The sequence below is a fragment of the Pleurodeles waltl genome, chromosome 1_2, assembly GCF_031143425.1.
Source record: "Pleurodeles waltl isolate 20211129_DDA chromosome 1_2, aPleWal1.hap1.20221129, whole genome shotgun sequence".
In the NCBI taxonomy this organism is placed as follows: domain Eukaryota; kingdom Metazoa; phylum Chordata; class Amphibia; order Caudata; family Salamandridae; genus Pleurodeles; species Pleurodeles waltl.
The window spans coordinates 330,743,335-330,759,130 of NC_090437.1; the positions used below are offsets into that span (position 1 = coordinate 330,743,335).

General features: G+C 43.0%; 1 protein-coding gene across 1 annotated transcript in view; it reads right to left on the bottom strand.

Moving 5' to 3' along the window:
- Positions 1 to 15,796, bottom strand: part of FOCAD (focadhesin) — a 1,081,710-nt gene that overhangs the window by 554,560 nt on the left and 511,354 nt on the right. Inside the window, exon 20 of the mRNA XM_069239095.1 lies at positions 9,733 to 9,921. Coding sequence (XP_069095196.1) covers positions 9,733 to 9,921 — 189 coding nt within the window. The remainder of the gene's footprint in view (positions 1 to 9,732; positions 9,922 to 15,796) is intronic.

A 15,796-nucleotide genomic window follows, 5' to 3' on the forward strand; every position in this document is an offset into this window, starting at 1 on the left:
TCCTAAGCCAGGGGAGACGCTCTTTGGGTGGCATCTGGGGGTGTCCTTTCAACACAGACATTCTAAGACAGATGTGGAGGAATGCTATATCAAAGTTTGTGGATTACTGGATGGGGTGGAGGTGTGCCCGAGCTAAACTCATACACACCCACCACTGACGACAAAGTTATTTCCTGCATTGTTACACATTGCTCTCCCATATGCTGAGCTCTCACTGATTTGGGCTGCTGACTAACTGCATTTTAGATGATGATTTAGATAGACCCACCCCTCTCCCCCACAGACACCACTCTAAGGGCCATATGTACGAACACATTTTCCCATAGACACAGAATGGGTAAAACCCTTTGCTACATCTGGCCCTAAAACCGGAATGTGGGAGGTGTTGCTAGGGGTCATGCAAAGTTGCCAAGTTTCCAGATTGCTTATATGTGACATCTTAATGATTTCAGTATACTAATGAGTGACATTCAACTGGCAAATGTGGGACATTTAGAGAGACACCTTTGCACATGTAAAACCGAGCAACGAGGCACTCAGCAAGTAAATATCACAAATGACACCCTTTTGAGCAATAAGAAGATGCAAAAAGATCTTGAATGTGTTGCAAAATCCTTCAAATGGAAGGCTTGTAATACAACAGTTGTATAGTCACAGTGCTTTAATCGCAGGTTAGCACCTTTAAACGCTATGAAGTACACAGCAGATTTCAGCAGGCAAATTGGCTATGTGACATAAGCATCCACGACAAATTCTTCCATATCCTTATCACAATAAAACTGAATATAGCTACATTTTCAGGTAGGCATTACCACTACAACATACTATGTTATACCAGTGGCTGTAATAACTCACAAGAAAGAAAATATTAATCTCCTATATTTGGATGATTGCTTAATAAATACAACCTCTCCACTGAAGTTACAATAGCACTGTAAGTCAACAGGCAAACCACTGCAAGATCCCGGACTCCTGTTCATACCATTCCCTGTGCAGAAGATGGAATACTTGGGAACAATACTGGACACATAGGAAGAACACATGTTTTAGGAGAAGGTGTTTCTTCCAAGAAAGACTGTCATACTTTTAAGCTGAGATATCCCTCAACAGCAAGTTAGATTTCATCTTGTATCTTAATTGCACTAATGTTTTTGCTTTATGAGGTCTACAGGATCAATGGAGCTCTCAGGGAACTAGGAAGATAAAGTTACTGTGTTTCCGGTGGTCCTGACGTCTCTGGCATGGTATCATCAGTGAAACCTAAGTCCTAATGTACTTACTGCACTTGAAATTACCCAGCTGAGCTATAGTGCGGAACACATCACTCAAGGCATTTAGAAATCACATGGAGCGGAAACCAACATATTGTATTAATCCTTTGGAGTTCCTGGTAAAAACCTGTACACTAATCAGTATTCCACATGCCAATGAGGTCTCTCCGGTTATATATATTCATTCTCCTTCTCTCTCTCTCTCTCTCATTGCATTTAACAAATGGGCTTTCATAAAATAAAAATAAATAAAAAATAGAATGTTTTTCCGATCAATTTAATTTGAATGCTGGAGCGCCACATAAATCATTTTCTCTTTGACAGAGCTATTGTAGGTAAATAAATAAACAGTGGCGGCTCCTCCGCTAGAGCGGAGAAGTGTTGCCCCACACCTCCCCCCACCCATCTCCCAGCAACCGCTGCAATTCCTTTGCCAAGAAAAGGTAACAAACCATGTTTGTAATCTTTTCCCTGCGAAAGGTGCGGGGCATTGGGGGTCACGAGCAGTAAATAAACACCCTTTCTCCCTCTGCAGTCAAAGTGATTCAAACACCTTCTTTAATAAACATTCAAAACTTTGCAGAGGAAAGATGTGTTAATATCGAAGTTCCCATTTGACCACTGCAAGCGCAGGGCTCACATGGACCGCACAAGTGACTTCTGTGCCAAAGGGCCCAAACACTGTGGAGGCCAGCAGTCGTTTTCTAGCATGTACCTCGGTGGTAGTGAGTCTGCCTACAGTGGCAGGTGCTAAAGCTTGGGTGCCTGGGTGATAGGACATGGAAAATATCATGCCATATTGTGACCTCCTCTGCATTTCAAAGTAACAGAGAGGTCGCGCCTGGGGAAGGAAAAACCAAAGCTGCTGCCCACCGCACCTCAGTGGCCAATTCCTGTGTTACATTGGACACAGTGGGATGTGGAAATGCCTGAAAACAACTACAGGCAAGGCGCCACCCACGGATCTGTGTGTTACGCATAATTGGCCTCTCACTGCAAACTACCTCAGTTCTGTTTTCACCAGCCTCCGACCGTGATTATTATTAGGCTCCACATGTATATTTAGACAACAGGCAGCACACATCAGCACATTCACAAAAAGCGTACTTGCTTCTTAAATAAATGCAGCTCCATGTTGTTGAGTGCCTCATCAGGGATGGTCCCTCAGAGTGCTATTAATGCGTGACTAACGCATTTTAGTGTGGAGATGAGGACACCACACGAAAATGCGTTAGTCTAACCCCTGATGCGTTGTCCTTGGCAGGGCTGGTCAAGAGGCATCTGGACGGCGTGGGCATATGGCACGTCTTAAACCTTGTAGATCAAGAATACTCATGTCACTTGCTCACACAACACCTAGGGTTGACTGAACTAATTCCTCGTACCTATGGTGTTTAGCCCTCAAATTTAAGCAGCCTGCTACCTGAACAGGTTCCTCTCTGATCACTCCCTACCGGCTATAGACTATGAGAGGTTAGGGCCCAAGCGCAGATGCTGTCATGGCGGTTTCATTTGAAAGCCCTCATGGGCAAAGTCTTGAGAGCCACAATACAAGCGGCTGTAAAAGAGTACATAGACACTAATTGGGGGACCACAGGGAAGTTCTCGACAGAATAGGATGTTCTGAAAGCAGTCTTCAGTGGCGAGTTTATGTCCATGGCATACAGTATCACCAACAACTACGTCGTACACTGATGTGACAGGAGACTTGACTTGCAGGTCTGCAGGCCTGAGACGGGATGGGAGACCAACAAATGGAGGACACTTTGACTCTTCTGAGAAACATAGCAGACATGTGAGATGCACTGCTTAAGTGTAACCTCAGAGGCAACAGGCAGAAACTGCATCGAGAAGAGACACATCGAGAAGACTGCCGACATGGCTGCTGAAATGAGAAGCCCCAACATCATTGATCGTAACTCTGAATAGGCCTGATGGGACTGTGGCAGTGACACAATCTGTCAAATGACACACTGGCAGCTTACCCTACCGCCCACTATGAGAAATGGACCCTTCTGATTTAGACCAGATCCAAGCTTTCCTATCGCCCCTTGATTACCGCGGCTCTCCCAGACAGACATTGAAATTAGAGATCACTCGAGGAAAGGTGATGGCTGTGATCCGTGTGTTGCCCAATGCTAAGACCCAGGGGAGGGATGGTTTTCCTACTGAATTTTATCAAGCGCACTCTAGGATCCTTTCAAACTTCTTGAAATGTATTTATAAGCCAAAGATAGTGACCGTTTCCCAGACATAATGAGGGAAGCCACTGTAGTTAAGGTGCCTAAACCCAGCAACGACCCAGTAGACATGGGCACGTACTGTCCACTGTCTATGCTTAATATGGACACCAAAAGCCTTGCCATAACACCAGCTAATCGATTACTCCCCAGAATAGAAGTGTTAGTGTACAAGGACCAGTGTGGCTTTGATACCAGGCTGTAACATGCTCATGAGCATATGGCGTCTTGCCCATGTCATGGCCTCAGTTGAATAGACCCTAGACGAGTGTGCCCTTGTGTCACTTGACATTGAAAAAGCATTTGATTCCTTTGGGGTCCTCAGGGCGATGGGCTTTGGGCAAATTTTCTCCACTGGATCCAATTGCTGTATGGAGTGCCAACAGCAAGAGTGCGATCGGGTGGATATACATCCCGCAGCTGCAAGGTGGAGGGGTACTAGGCAAGGCTGTCTGTTGTCGCCTCTGCTCTTCACACTTGCAATAGAGCAGTTCACGATTTGGCTGCGATGTGAGATGGAGCCGTGGGGCATACGAGTGGTTGGGACACATGTAGTATTGCTGTACACTGACGATGCGCTATTATATGTCACACAACCCAGAGAGAGTACCAATGTTGCTGCAGAGATTTCACATTTTTGCAAAGGTCTTGAGTCTACTCTTAAACATGCACAAAGCTCTATTGTACCCTCTGGATGGGCTGGCAGCGGTGAAGTAATCGCGACTGCCCAACCTGGGCTTTACATGGGAGTGTTACACTTTTAGATATCTGGGGGTTTGTGTCACCCATACGGGGTCAGGCCACTAAGAGCACAATTTGGGTAAGAAACTATGGAGGCTTAAAGCCTCTGTACAATTTTGGAATATTGATGGCTTGCTAACTTGTCTGGTTTGGGTGGGAAAGAGAAGTAGCGTATGCCTGTTGTTAGTGAAGCTGGACCAACTGGAAGAGGGCCTAGGACTGCTAGACCTGGAGCTCTACTATATGTCTGTGCAATTACATAATGCAACAAAGTGGTACACTGGGGACCCGAACTGGAAAACCACACAGATGGAAGAGGCACTCCCAGACGGTAGCTTACTGACCCATCTGATAAGAGGAGCTCATCACCCCCCTCATACAACACAGCTGATAAAACAAGTGGCTTCAGCATGGTGGGTGGCAGTTCAAGTGTACTGAAAGGTCCATCCTTTAGTAGAGCACTTCTGATATAACAGTTTAGGCGCATATGGGAAATGATGTCGCTGACTGCGTGCACGAATGGTGGATGCCTAGAACTGGGGACCTCTACCGGGTGATAAATTCATTATGTTTGAGGAGGCCCATGAGGCGTATGGGATTGGATCGGGACAGTTCCTCCAGTTTGCCAAGCAGGAACTCTCAACTCAGGAGGTGTGGACCGGCTTTCCTGAGACCTCTATCCTGTCTGCAACTTTGGACATTCTACTAGAGGGCACAGGGGGACAGAGACTAGTGTTGCAGTTCTCAGTGGCACTAAACACAATAGATACCCGATTCCACTATGAGCCAGATAGGAATAGAATGATGATCTAGTCCTCACTGACCAATCAAGAATGAACAACAGCCTGTGCACAAATACAGGAGAAGGCGAGTAATGCGTGTTTTAAATTAATGCACTTCAACTACGTCCATTGCACCCATCTAGATTAACCCAGTCGGAATGCCTACTCTGCAGCAAAAAGGGAGGCCGGTTTCTGCACGTCATGGTCCTGCAGCAAACTGCAAGAGCATTGGAAGAGAAGACTAGGCAGTTGGAGGACTCTGGTGAGACATGCTGCACTTGCGGCGACTGTCCGAAAAAGCCTATTGGGTAAAGTCAATAGGCCGAAACATGGCAAAATGCAGCACAAAATTGCAGCACTGGGCCTACTACTGACTAAGCACTGGATAGTGATACACTGGCTCTCACCTAGGGGCCCAACCCTTCCTAAATGGCGGCGAAACCTGGAGGAGTGGGCACTGGTGGAGGAGGTCAGACTAAACAGAGTACATCAGGACGAGGGGGAGGAGGACATAACTTGCTGTAAAGACATGCTACTGACCCTAAATCAGGGCCAACTTAAAGGGAGCTCTCCTTAGGACAGCCCTATGACCTGAGGACAGCTGAAAGACAACCGCTGACTCATGATCAGACATTCCCTACTTATCTGGAGTGTGAGACCTGGCATTTTGATGTGCTTTCCCCCCAACGTTTTGCCTTCAGACCTCCAGTTTTTGCTGACTTCATTTTTGCTGGCCTTAAGGCTCCGCACCCTTTACCCTTGTTAACCCGGGCTAAAGTGCATGTGCTCACTGTTTAAAACATGTTAACATTGGCTTATGCCTAATTAGCATATTTAATTTACTTACAAGTCCCTAGAAAATTGATGCTACCTGTGCACAGGGTCTGTAAATTAAAGTCTTCTTGTGGGCCTGCAGCACTGATTGTGTGTCACTCACTTAAGTAGTACTTTAAACATTTCTCAGGCCTGCCACTGCCATCTGTGTGTGCAGTTTTAAACTGCCATTTCAATCTGGCAAAGTAAATCTTTTGCCAGACCCAAACCTTCCTTTTCAATACATATATGTCACCCCTAGGCTAGGCCCTGGACAGCCCATAGAACAGGGTGCATTGTATTTAATAAGTAGGACATGTACTTTTGGGTTTTACATGTCCTGGTAGTGAAAAAAGTTATATTTGTTTTTTACGATTGCAAGGCGTACTTCTCCCATAGGATAACACAAATTATCGTGTTACATTTTATAAGTGTAATTTTCAAAAGGAAACAGGTAACCCTTTCATGTTAGGTGTTGCTGGAATCACAATTCAGAATCCTAACTTATGGTGACGTTGGATTTCAAACATTCTGAAAATGCCACTTTTAGAAAGTTGGCATTTTCCTGCCTTAGCTATTTAGTGCCTATAGCCTGTACTTGGGTCACATGACTCGGTGTAGCTGACAGGTGAGCTTTGTGTATTCCTCCTAGACAACCGTAGACAATAGGAACCTTAGGTGTGTCTGGATGGGCCATCACTGGCAGCACTGGAGGGAAGAGCTGGGCTCAACCGCACTTACACTTGAATAGGCTGTGTTCTGCCTCCACACAAAGGGCTGCATACCCTGTGTAGTTAGCTGGAGCCAGGGCCAGGAAGGGGGCATCTGTGCACTTCACAGGCATGCTTCTAAAAGCTTCTCCCCACTTCAAAGGCATAACTGAGTATAAATGCTGGACCTCAGACACTGACTCTTCAGTATACTTCTGGACCGGTGGATACTTTCCTGGGAAGAAAAAATGCAGTGCTGCTAAAAGGACTGTCACTCTGCTGGACTGCTGCCACAAAGCAAAATGCTACCTGCTAGTGCGGTGTCGGGAGCATGGCGGGCAGCAAAGAGGGCTTCCCTGTTAATAAACATACCAGAAGGCGTGGCGCACTATGAGGGACCTCATCAAACAGGCAATCTTTTGGGTGCAGTAGTGTTTCCCTTTAATAAGAAGTGTGCCCTTTTGATTCTATGTATTTCTTGATGTCACAACCTTGTTCTTTTGCCTGTTTGCTTGTGTAATACCTGATTTGGTGCGCACCATAGGGGTACATACCCTAAAAGAACTGATTTGAATTTTTTCATATAAATACATTACTAATTGTTTTGATTTTTCACTGTGCATTATTATTGTGCACTTAGGGCATTACTCGGTTGTACGCTTAGGGACATTTGTTCCTTATAACTTTATGACTACACTCGGTCCCTAGGTATCCATGGGTTCCCTTGTCTGTTTATAACACAGATAGCCACGGTTTGTGCTTTATGCTCTTAGGGACTATTTTACACTTTAACATTTAAAAAATCATGACTTTGGCTCTACTGATTGGATTTGTGTTGTTTTGTTCTTGTTTTATTTATTAAATTCAGCTCTATGTTATATGATGTTTTCACTGTTTTACTGCTTTAAGTGTTGCATAAATACTTTACACACTGGCTCTAAGCTAAGCCTGATTGCTCTGTGCCAAGCTATCAGAGGGCTGAGCACAGGTTAACCTGGGGTTTGCTTGTGCCTTACCCTGAAAAGAATTGCGATTGCTGCTTGACCAGAGCTCACACCCCAGTCAACTAGTAACCAAATTTCTCACAGGGAGGACAGGGAGGAGAGCAGACACACAAGGCAGATCCTAGACGGCCATAAAGGACAGGGGCTGGAGGACAACTTAGAACAGGGTGGGCTGGTTAGCAGTAGGAAACACAGCTTACAACTGTTATTGATGTAGAACACTTTGACGAGCTATGTGACAATGTTAGCAATATTCAAGCACTGTGCTGGTGCGAGTAGTTGTTACTGTATTTTCTGATGAAGCTGCAGTGTTGCGACAAAAATCACAAAAAAAGATTAAAAAAAATATATGAGAATCGCATAGCATGTATAAGCACACACACTCGTCTATACCAAGAGGCCTTAAGATAGGTCCGTGACTAACATCTAAAAGGTACGTGTTACAAGCAAAGGACTAAACATAAAATAAAATAATTAAAAAAGGAACATAAACAACAAGTTTAGGGAGCTTTTTTTTTTTTTTTTTTTTAAAGGTATAGATTTGAGGTTCGTCTTGGGCAATATAGAATCAGTAGATTTTTTGGGGAAGTGGGGCTCATGCTAGGATAGCATCTAAACAACAGATGCTGCTGTGGTGCCTTCTAGACAGAAACCACAGCAGGCTTTGTGAAATCTACTCGCCCACTCCCTATTGCGAGTTAGATTTCATCAGGACAAGCTATTATTAGGGATCATTCTGACGAACAGATAACAGGTGTTCTGTTCACTCACTAAGAGAAGGAGCAAAAAAGAGGCCTTTAAATCTTGTTTTTACCTTGTCACATGTACTCTGCATTCAGAGACAGAGGTCAGAAGTCAGTTTTTCTTGCAACATTTCCTTTTCATGCTGTCACTGTGAAGTTAGAGGATTTTGTAAAGTGAACTAGGTGAAAATCCTGCTGCACAACCCCTGTGAAATTAAATGTCTGTAAGATGTCTGGACGTTCTTTTCTAACACAGCACTGAAATAACTAATAAGTCAACTATATAAAGATTTCAAAATATATTTCAGTAGTTATGCAGGCACAATTATGTAATTCTGTGTGATGAAAAAAAGATTTTTACATGATGAGAACAAACCAGAACACTACTTGGTGATGTGCAAATGATAAATACATTTGCGGAAACCTGATTTCCAAACATTATTTATGCGCTATACAGTTATATCAGTAAAACTGCATATTAGTGGGAAGGTCTGTGGCCATATCAATGGAAAATGTGTTGTCTGTAAATGACAGTGCACTACCACATTACGCTTAAGTGATATATTAAAAGTGAGTTTTTAAACATGAATTGATACCTATTCCTGTCCCCGCCACAATGACAATGCTGTTAGTGAACTGAGAGGCGAGTGTCATACGTACCCTATAATTGGGCTTGATTCATGGAGCAAACGTTTAATCTATTAAATCAGGAAGGGTTTTGAAGGTGCTCTCATATGTGATAATGAAGAAAAAGGTGGCTCCATAAAATAAAATATTTGCCTCGGATGACACAATTTGACACCAGTTTACAAGTCAAGTACATTACAGTTAGGTCGAGTAGATTATTCAAGTTACTAGACCTGCAGTTATAGTAACATTGTTATGATTTTTCGAGGCCTGCACGGTCAATGAATAAGCTCCAAAAAAGGAACAGGTGCCTTAGAAACAATGTCATCTTAAAACTTTTATCAAGGAGAAAATAAATGTAGCCTCGGTATAATTAGCATGTAAAAATCAACTAATATTTCAGTGTTATAAAAGCTCGCCATTTAAAGTAAGATAACTCACTTTTCTGAAACATTACCTTACCATTTTCTGAAAATACACTTTAACACTAGAGCCCAATCAGAAAGACAATAACATTATTTTCAAAATGGCTGTGTATTGGGTGAATATACCATCAGCACACCATCTTGTGGGTTACTGATATTGCATGGACAGTAAACGAATTGGCTGGATCAGAACGAAAAGGGCAAAAAGTAATACTATACAAAGTCTATCAAGATCTGTGTTTATTTACATTGTGAAAGCTTTACAGTTACAATAATTTTATGGACCCTAATACAGCTCACATTGACTAAGATGTCCCAACAGCCTTAATAGAGACATCACTCCACAGCTTTATTATGACTAGAACACAGGACTCACCTGCCAGTCCCGGTTTCAGGCCAGGTTGCTTGTTCTTCTCATACATCTTCAACATAAAGTTTGGGATCCCAGCAATGGTCTTGCCCTGATCAGAGCGAAGGGCTCCGCCCCTTAATGCAGAGTGGTACACACCACGTGGCATGCTGGCCATTTCCTGCTGCACAAGTGACGTTACAAATTTGGCAAACGCTGAAAAAATAAACAAAACGTTGTCAAATTGGATACAAATTACATCCAAACCCTCAAGACAAAGTAAGTCATCTTCTGAGCAACTAAGCACCATGTCGGTGATGCAATAAGTCATATCATCATCTTAGTGTCTCTGTATTCTACTTCGGGTTAGAAAGCACGTGCCTATGCTGGGACAGTGAACACCTAAATACATACTTTGGTTCTTCTTGAAAATCCAGACAGTAAGTAGGAGATAGTCATTATTTCTGTTTTGTCTTCATGTGCTAATGTAGGTGTTTTCTTTTGTCCTCTTTACCCTTTTTTGCATCAGAGGGCGAGTCACACCCAACACCGGAGAGCTCATAATGCCACTGGCATATTCCCAGTGAGCATCAGAATAAGAGCAGGATGGGGTACCATGACCGCTCCGTAGCCCCATTCAAGTGACAGCCTTCTGTAGAATATACATGAAAACAATAGAGAAAGTCCTGCTTTGGGATACTCAATGTGCATGGCTCTAAACTAAAGAGCAATGTATTTGTAAACCTTTAAACAAACTGGTGCACATCCATGGGAGACAGGTAATCAACGACAACTGTGGTATAATATTTTCTAATTAACTTATTAGTTTGTACAGGGAGATCTCAACAGAAGAACAATGAGATACATCTAACCTTAATTCTCTAATTACACAAGACGCAGCAATAGTAAACTCTTTCACTAATGAAGGGATTGGCTACAGGTTCTCAAAGGTTGCTCTATTACAGAAACTGATATTCATATTTGACAGATGAATATTGTGTGCACAAGTGGCCACAGCATCAGCGCTTACCAATGCAGGGGATCCTGGGTGAAGACAATGATTGGATGAGCTGGCTGCAGGCGTTCACAAACAACCAATGCATTATAAGGTGCATATAAGATGGTCAGATGCAGAGTATACCTCTCGTCTGCCACAGCAGTGGTCTACCATTCATTTCCTATCTTACCTTGCCACCTGCAGCTCCCAGCCCAAATGGGGGCTGAGACAAGAGTGGGTTGCATCAGCAGGAGAATGCATGGATTTAATTGAATGACAGAGGGGTGTGGGGATAAAACGTTTGTTTGGAACTGCCACCAAGCAAAATGTGTGCATTTAAAAGGTGTCCTAAGCTCTACTCACTGCTGAGCCATCTTTTGTTGAATATGCACAGCACTTTCCTTTTCACAGCTCAGCGTATGTGATAACATTAATAAATAATCCAGTAACAGTTACATGTACAAAAACACTCAAAGTGTTGGGATTTAAACTAAAAGACTGTTGGTGCTCTACTTACTATCACTGTTCATACAGCATGAACCCCCCCCCCTTGTTTTATTTCAGTGTTGTATGCTTGCAGTGCCTCAGAAATGCTCTAAACGCAGCATTTTGCCACCTCAAACATATACTTAACTAAAACAGAATTAAAAGCATTACAGCTATTTGTAGGTTAGAATAGCAAATGAGCTAAGTTTCAATGATGCAGCTGTTTATGTGAGCTGCCTAATGCTCCCACAACCCCCACCCCTTATATTTGGTTTGAAGTGTAATGGTGCTTCCACCATTCATGGCGATCATGTTGTATTTTAACATACTCAAAGTGCCTTTGGTTCTACCTCCTTCAGTCACTGGCATCCTTGGCTCAGGACTCTTCATCCATTAGCTTGAGACACTGTCAGATACATCCTGGATCACCCTGCTGGATTATGTTAGTTTAGACTTCTTTCTATTGGCTCTTGAGCCTATCCTGCCGCTTTAACTAAAATGCTTCTGGGCCTATTTTGCATCTGGGCCTATTTTACATCTGTCACTACATTTCTTTCTGTCTCATCCAAACACTGCATACAAAAAGCAATCTTTTTTTTATTTTTTTGCACCGCAAAATGCCATTTTGTTGCTTTGTTAGCACCCGAGTGCAATAGCCACCCTAATGACTTTGCCACTTCGGTTGTATAAGCACAGGAGCAAGTTCTAACACTGCAGCTGTTTATGCAGTTTTTATTTAGTATAACTTGGAGAACATTTTTACAAGGGTAAAGCAAAGTGCAGCAGTTGCTAACCAGCATCCATTCGCACAGAATAAACACCTTAAGGTGGAAGACATGCAGATGTCTGTGGTTGCTGTGAAGTGACACTTATTGTGTTCTAAATTGTATCCTTTTGAAAAAGAAGCTGGGTTAGCCGAACAGTTTCCAAGAGGTTTATCATTGGTACATCTAAACAGATGCTCTAAAAAGAAGATACCATCAGCGCCACACCCATACAAAAAAAAACAGTCCCTTCACCCTCACCACAAGTGATTCAATGAAAGGCGTGATATAACAAACTGATCCGAAAGCGCTCTAAGATTTCTGCACAATACGCCCGTCGAGGCAAACACGTCTCAAAGCGTTGTAGCATACATTATGCTCCTATTTATGGTGAATTAATCATGCGAACCCTTGAAAACTGCAATACATAAGTTCAGAAATGGTTTAACGTGCAAGCTCCAGTTCATGAAATAGTCCTAACACTACTAAAAAGGCGTGAAATAACTGTTCAGTGAATGGCACCTCCAGACAACTGCCAGCGGAGAATTCATCTTTTTGATAATATTTTTTCCATTTATTTGGTCAAATTAAGGTTCAGTTACAGCCTCCTAGAAATCGTGTCATTCACCTAATAATCGGATAACATGTTGATAATGTCATACATTGATCTGTGTACAGTTCACCGATAATGAATGAAAGCAGTCTGAGGGATTGAACCAGGCAGACATCAACACAAGTATGGCACAGTAAGGCTGACTGGGTCCATAACTTTTGGCTTTCAAGTTAAATTAAAAAAAGTGGAAGAGTCTTCGATGGTCCACGAAGGTGTAGTCTACGGCAAATTTACCTAAAGACCAGTGACTCTAAGATCCAGATTTAAAAGAAGTATATGCAAATGCATCCTGTGTAGCTATCCAGAAAGCCTGGCAAGGTCTCATCCCTTGTATAATGCTACCAGTCGTCCTTCAGGTTTTAAAAGTTGCTGATACTACTGTGGTGCCTCCTGCATCTCTAAATGGTTCTCTTACGTCAAATTATCCTTTTATCACTGCCCCTTACTGGCTGTTACGTGCTGCTTGCATCTTCATCTAAAACACTAAGTAGTGGCAGTTCTTTCCCACCTACTCCATTTGGTACCACTTTGTAACGTGAAGACATGAAAGGATCCATATTTTGTAGATTCCCTTGTACTGTCACCTGCAAGCAGTTTGCAAAATAAGCCTCTTCATGCCATTACACCTCACATTGCTTCTATCATCAGGCCTTTCCTTTGAAGTCAGCAGAATGTAATCAACTGATCCACAGAACACGGTCATTACTGTACTAAGAAGCTCACAGTTGCATCCCGTTTACCACCGAGACACGTTTTTTTATTTCTGATGTATGGTTTCTTCAGCTATGAGAAGCGTAGGAGAATACAATTTTCCCACCACACTACAAAGGCACATACAAAATAATGATTGTCAACCTTCTCTCCAAGCTGGACGACAATAAATAATTAAAATAAATAGAAAAAAAGTAAATGCTACAATTACGGACAATTTATATCAACCATCAGGATTAAAAATATTCACCTTCACAATTACGTTCTTCTCACACATTAGAATGCTGAATTCTAATCTTGGGCTGCCCCTGCAGCCTGTTGCATGTGCGAAAATTCAACCAGACCAGTGATTTACATCAGACACTTTCTCTCCTGGACACAAAAGATACAGAAAGTCGCTGAAAGTTATTTAGTAAAAATTTAAAATTACTTTACCTTCTGCAATAAACTACTTGGTGGGTGCAAAATCTTCTCGCAGAATCCTCGCCATAAGAATTAGCCTTTCAGGCTTTGCAGCGGCCTACATAGGCTTTTCCCCCGCAAAAGTGCTCCAGCAGGAGGTACCAGACTTGCCTCTGCACACCAGAATACCTTGCTGCTAATCATGACTTTTACTTCAGGCTATCGAGCCGAGCAGAGATGAGCCGAGAAGAGCAAGGACAGGGACAAATGCAGCACAAAATAATCTTGGGATCTTTCAAGTCTAGGCACTAACTCCTCAGAAGAGGAGGAGGGAGTGCGAGGAGGAATTTGAGGGAAGGTTATGTATTCACCAGAAATATTGTTACCAACATTAACAAAATGTTTATTTTGACAGCTACATCTTGCCACGTATTTGTCACTTGAAAAATTAGTCCCAAAGCAATACCCCCATGGAAGGTGGGAAGGAGTAGTACTGGTTAACCAAGCAAATCTATGACCTGCAGGTTACATGCACCTGAGACATTAAGGAAGTGGTGCTTGGTAGGATTATAAAACCTGATCATGTAGCTGCCTGATGGATGTCAGCAACTGAGAAGCCTCTGGAGAAAGCCATGAAGGCAGCCTGCCGCAGCTCTAGCAAAAGGACTCTAAATGCCCTCCTGAGGGTCCATATTGGCCAGGGTGTAGCGGATCTTTATATAAAGGTTGACCCAGCACAAAACAGTGCGCACCATCACCATCTTGCACATACTTGGCTCCAACCTGACAAACGTGGTTGATGTAGTAAGACACCAAATGCCTGGGATAAAGTCTATGCTGAGTTATTTAAAGCCTGGGCAAAGTTGGCACCTGCTCAGAGCAACAAAATACCAAACCAATAGCCCCATGGAAAAGTGATATTTTTCTATCGCACCTCTGTCTATTTTTCTTTCTCGTTCTGCCTACCTCTTACTCTGCCTCTCTTTTTTGTGTCATTTTAATGATTTTGTGGCAAGACGGCGAGGGACACATTCCAACAGTTTTTGTCTGACACTGTTTCTGAAAGTTTAACAGGTAATTCAATATTGGTCTATCGTGAGGCCATGATTTAGCAGAAAACCGGGAATAAAATTCGAAGTTGTTTGGAATAGGGGTCCCAAAACTACTTAAGATGACACTGGGTTTTTACAGTCACTCCTCCTCCTAACCTGGATGTGGAGGAAGGAAGAAAGATGGAAGAGTAATAGAGTGTGCCACATGGAATAAGGATACCACCTTGGGTAAGAACGATGGTAAAAGCAAAGAACCAATTCATTTATATAGGAAGAAAACTCCAAAAGGTGTTCAAACTGATATGGCCTGAGGGTTTCCTGGGTATTGCACCAGCAGAACTGCTTTTAGAGTAAGTCGTCAAACCGGGCAACTGCTATACCAGGAAGCTATCAGGAACACCAAAATGAGATTCAAATCCCACTAGGGAATAGTAAACCAAGTGGGGAAAAAACAAGGAATGGAAATCTTGGAATTAAATGTTAACACAGTTGCAGTAATCTAAAGAGAGAAGGTTGATCAGGAAGGCTACCTAATGCAGGCCGGGCCTCCTGGCGGCTGTAAAGTGTAGCTACTGCAATTCCCTGCTTGCAAGGGACAACATAAATCACAAGATGTCAGAAAGGCAAGACAAAGCGATTGTCACTGAACAACTTAGCCCAGCAACCTGCATAGACAGAGTTCGAAACCAGTTTCCTGGCTGTCAACAGGACATCTGTGACCCCATCAAGAAGGCAAAAGGAGTCTAATGCCCATATGTGCAGCTATTGAGTTTTGGAATTGTGTTGGAGGCCCACCCATCCTGCTGCGAGAGAAAGTCGGCAACTGAAAGTTACAGGAAAGGATACATAGTGGCAATAGATTGGGGTACCAGATCCTCTGTATCCAGTCTGGCGAGATTAGAATCAGTTGTGCTGGTTCCTCCAGCTCCTTCTGCAGGATTTTATGACATAAGCAGGGTCGACAGAACACATGCAGCAGGCTCTGAAAACAGTTTCATCTTGAGGTGTCCTGGAGGGAACCATTCAGAGGAAAGTACATGCCACAAAGCCACGGACACTTCCAGTT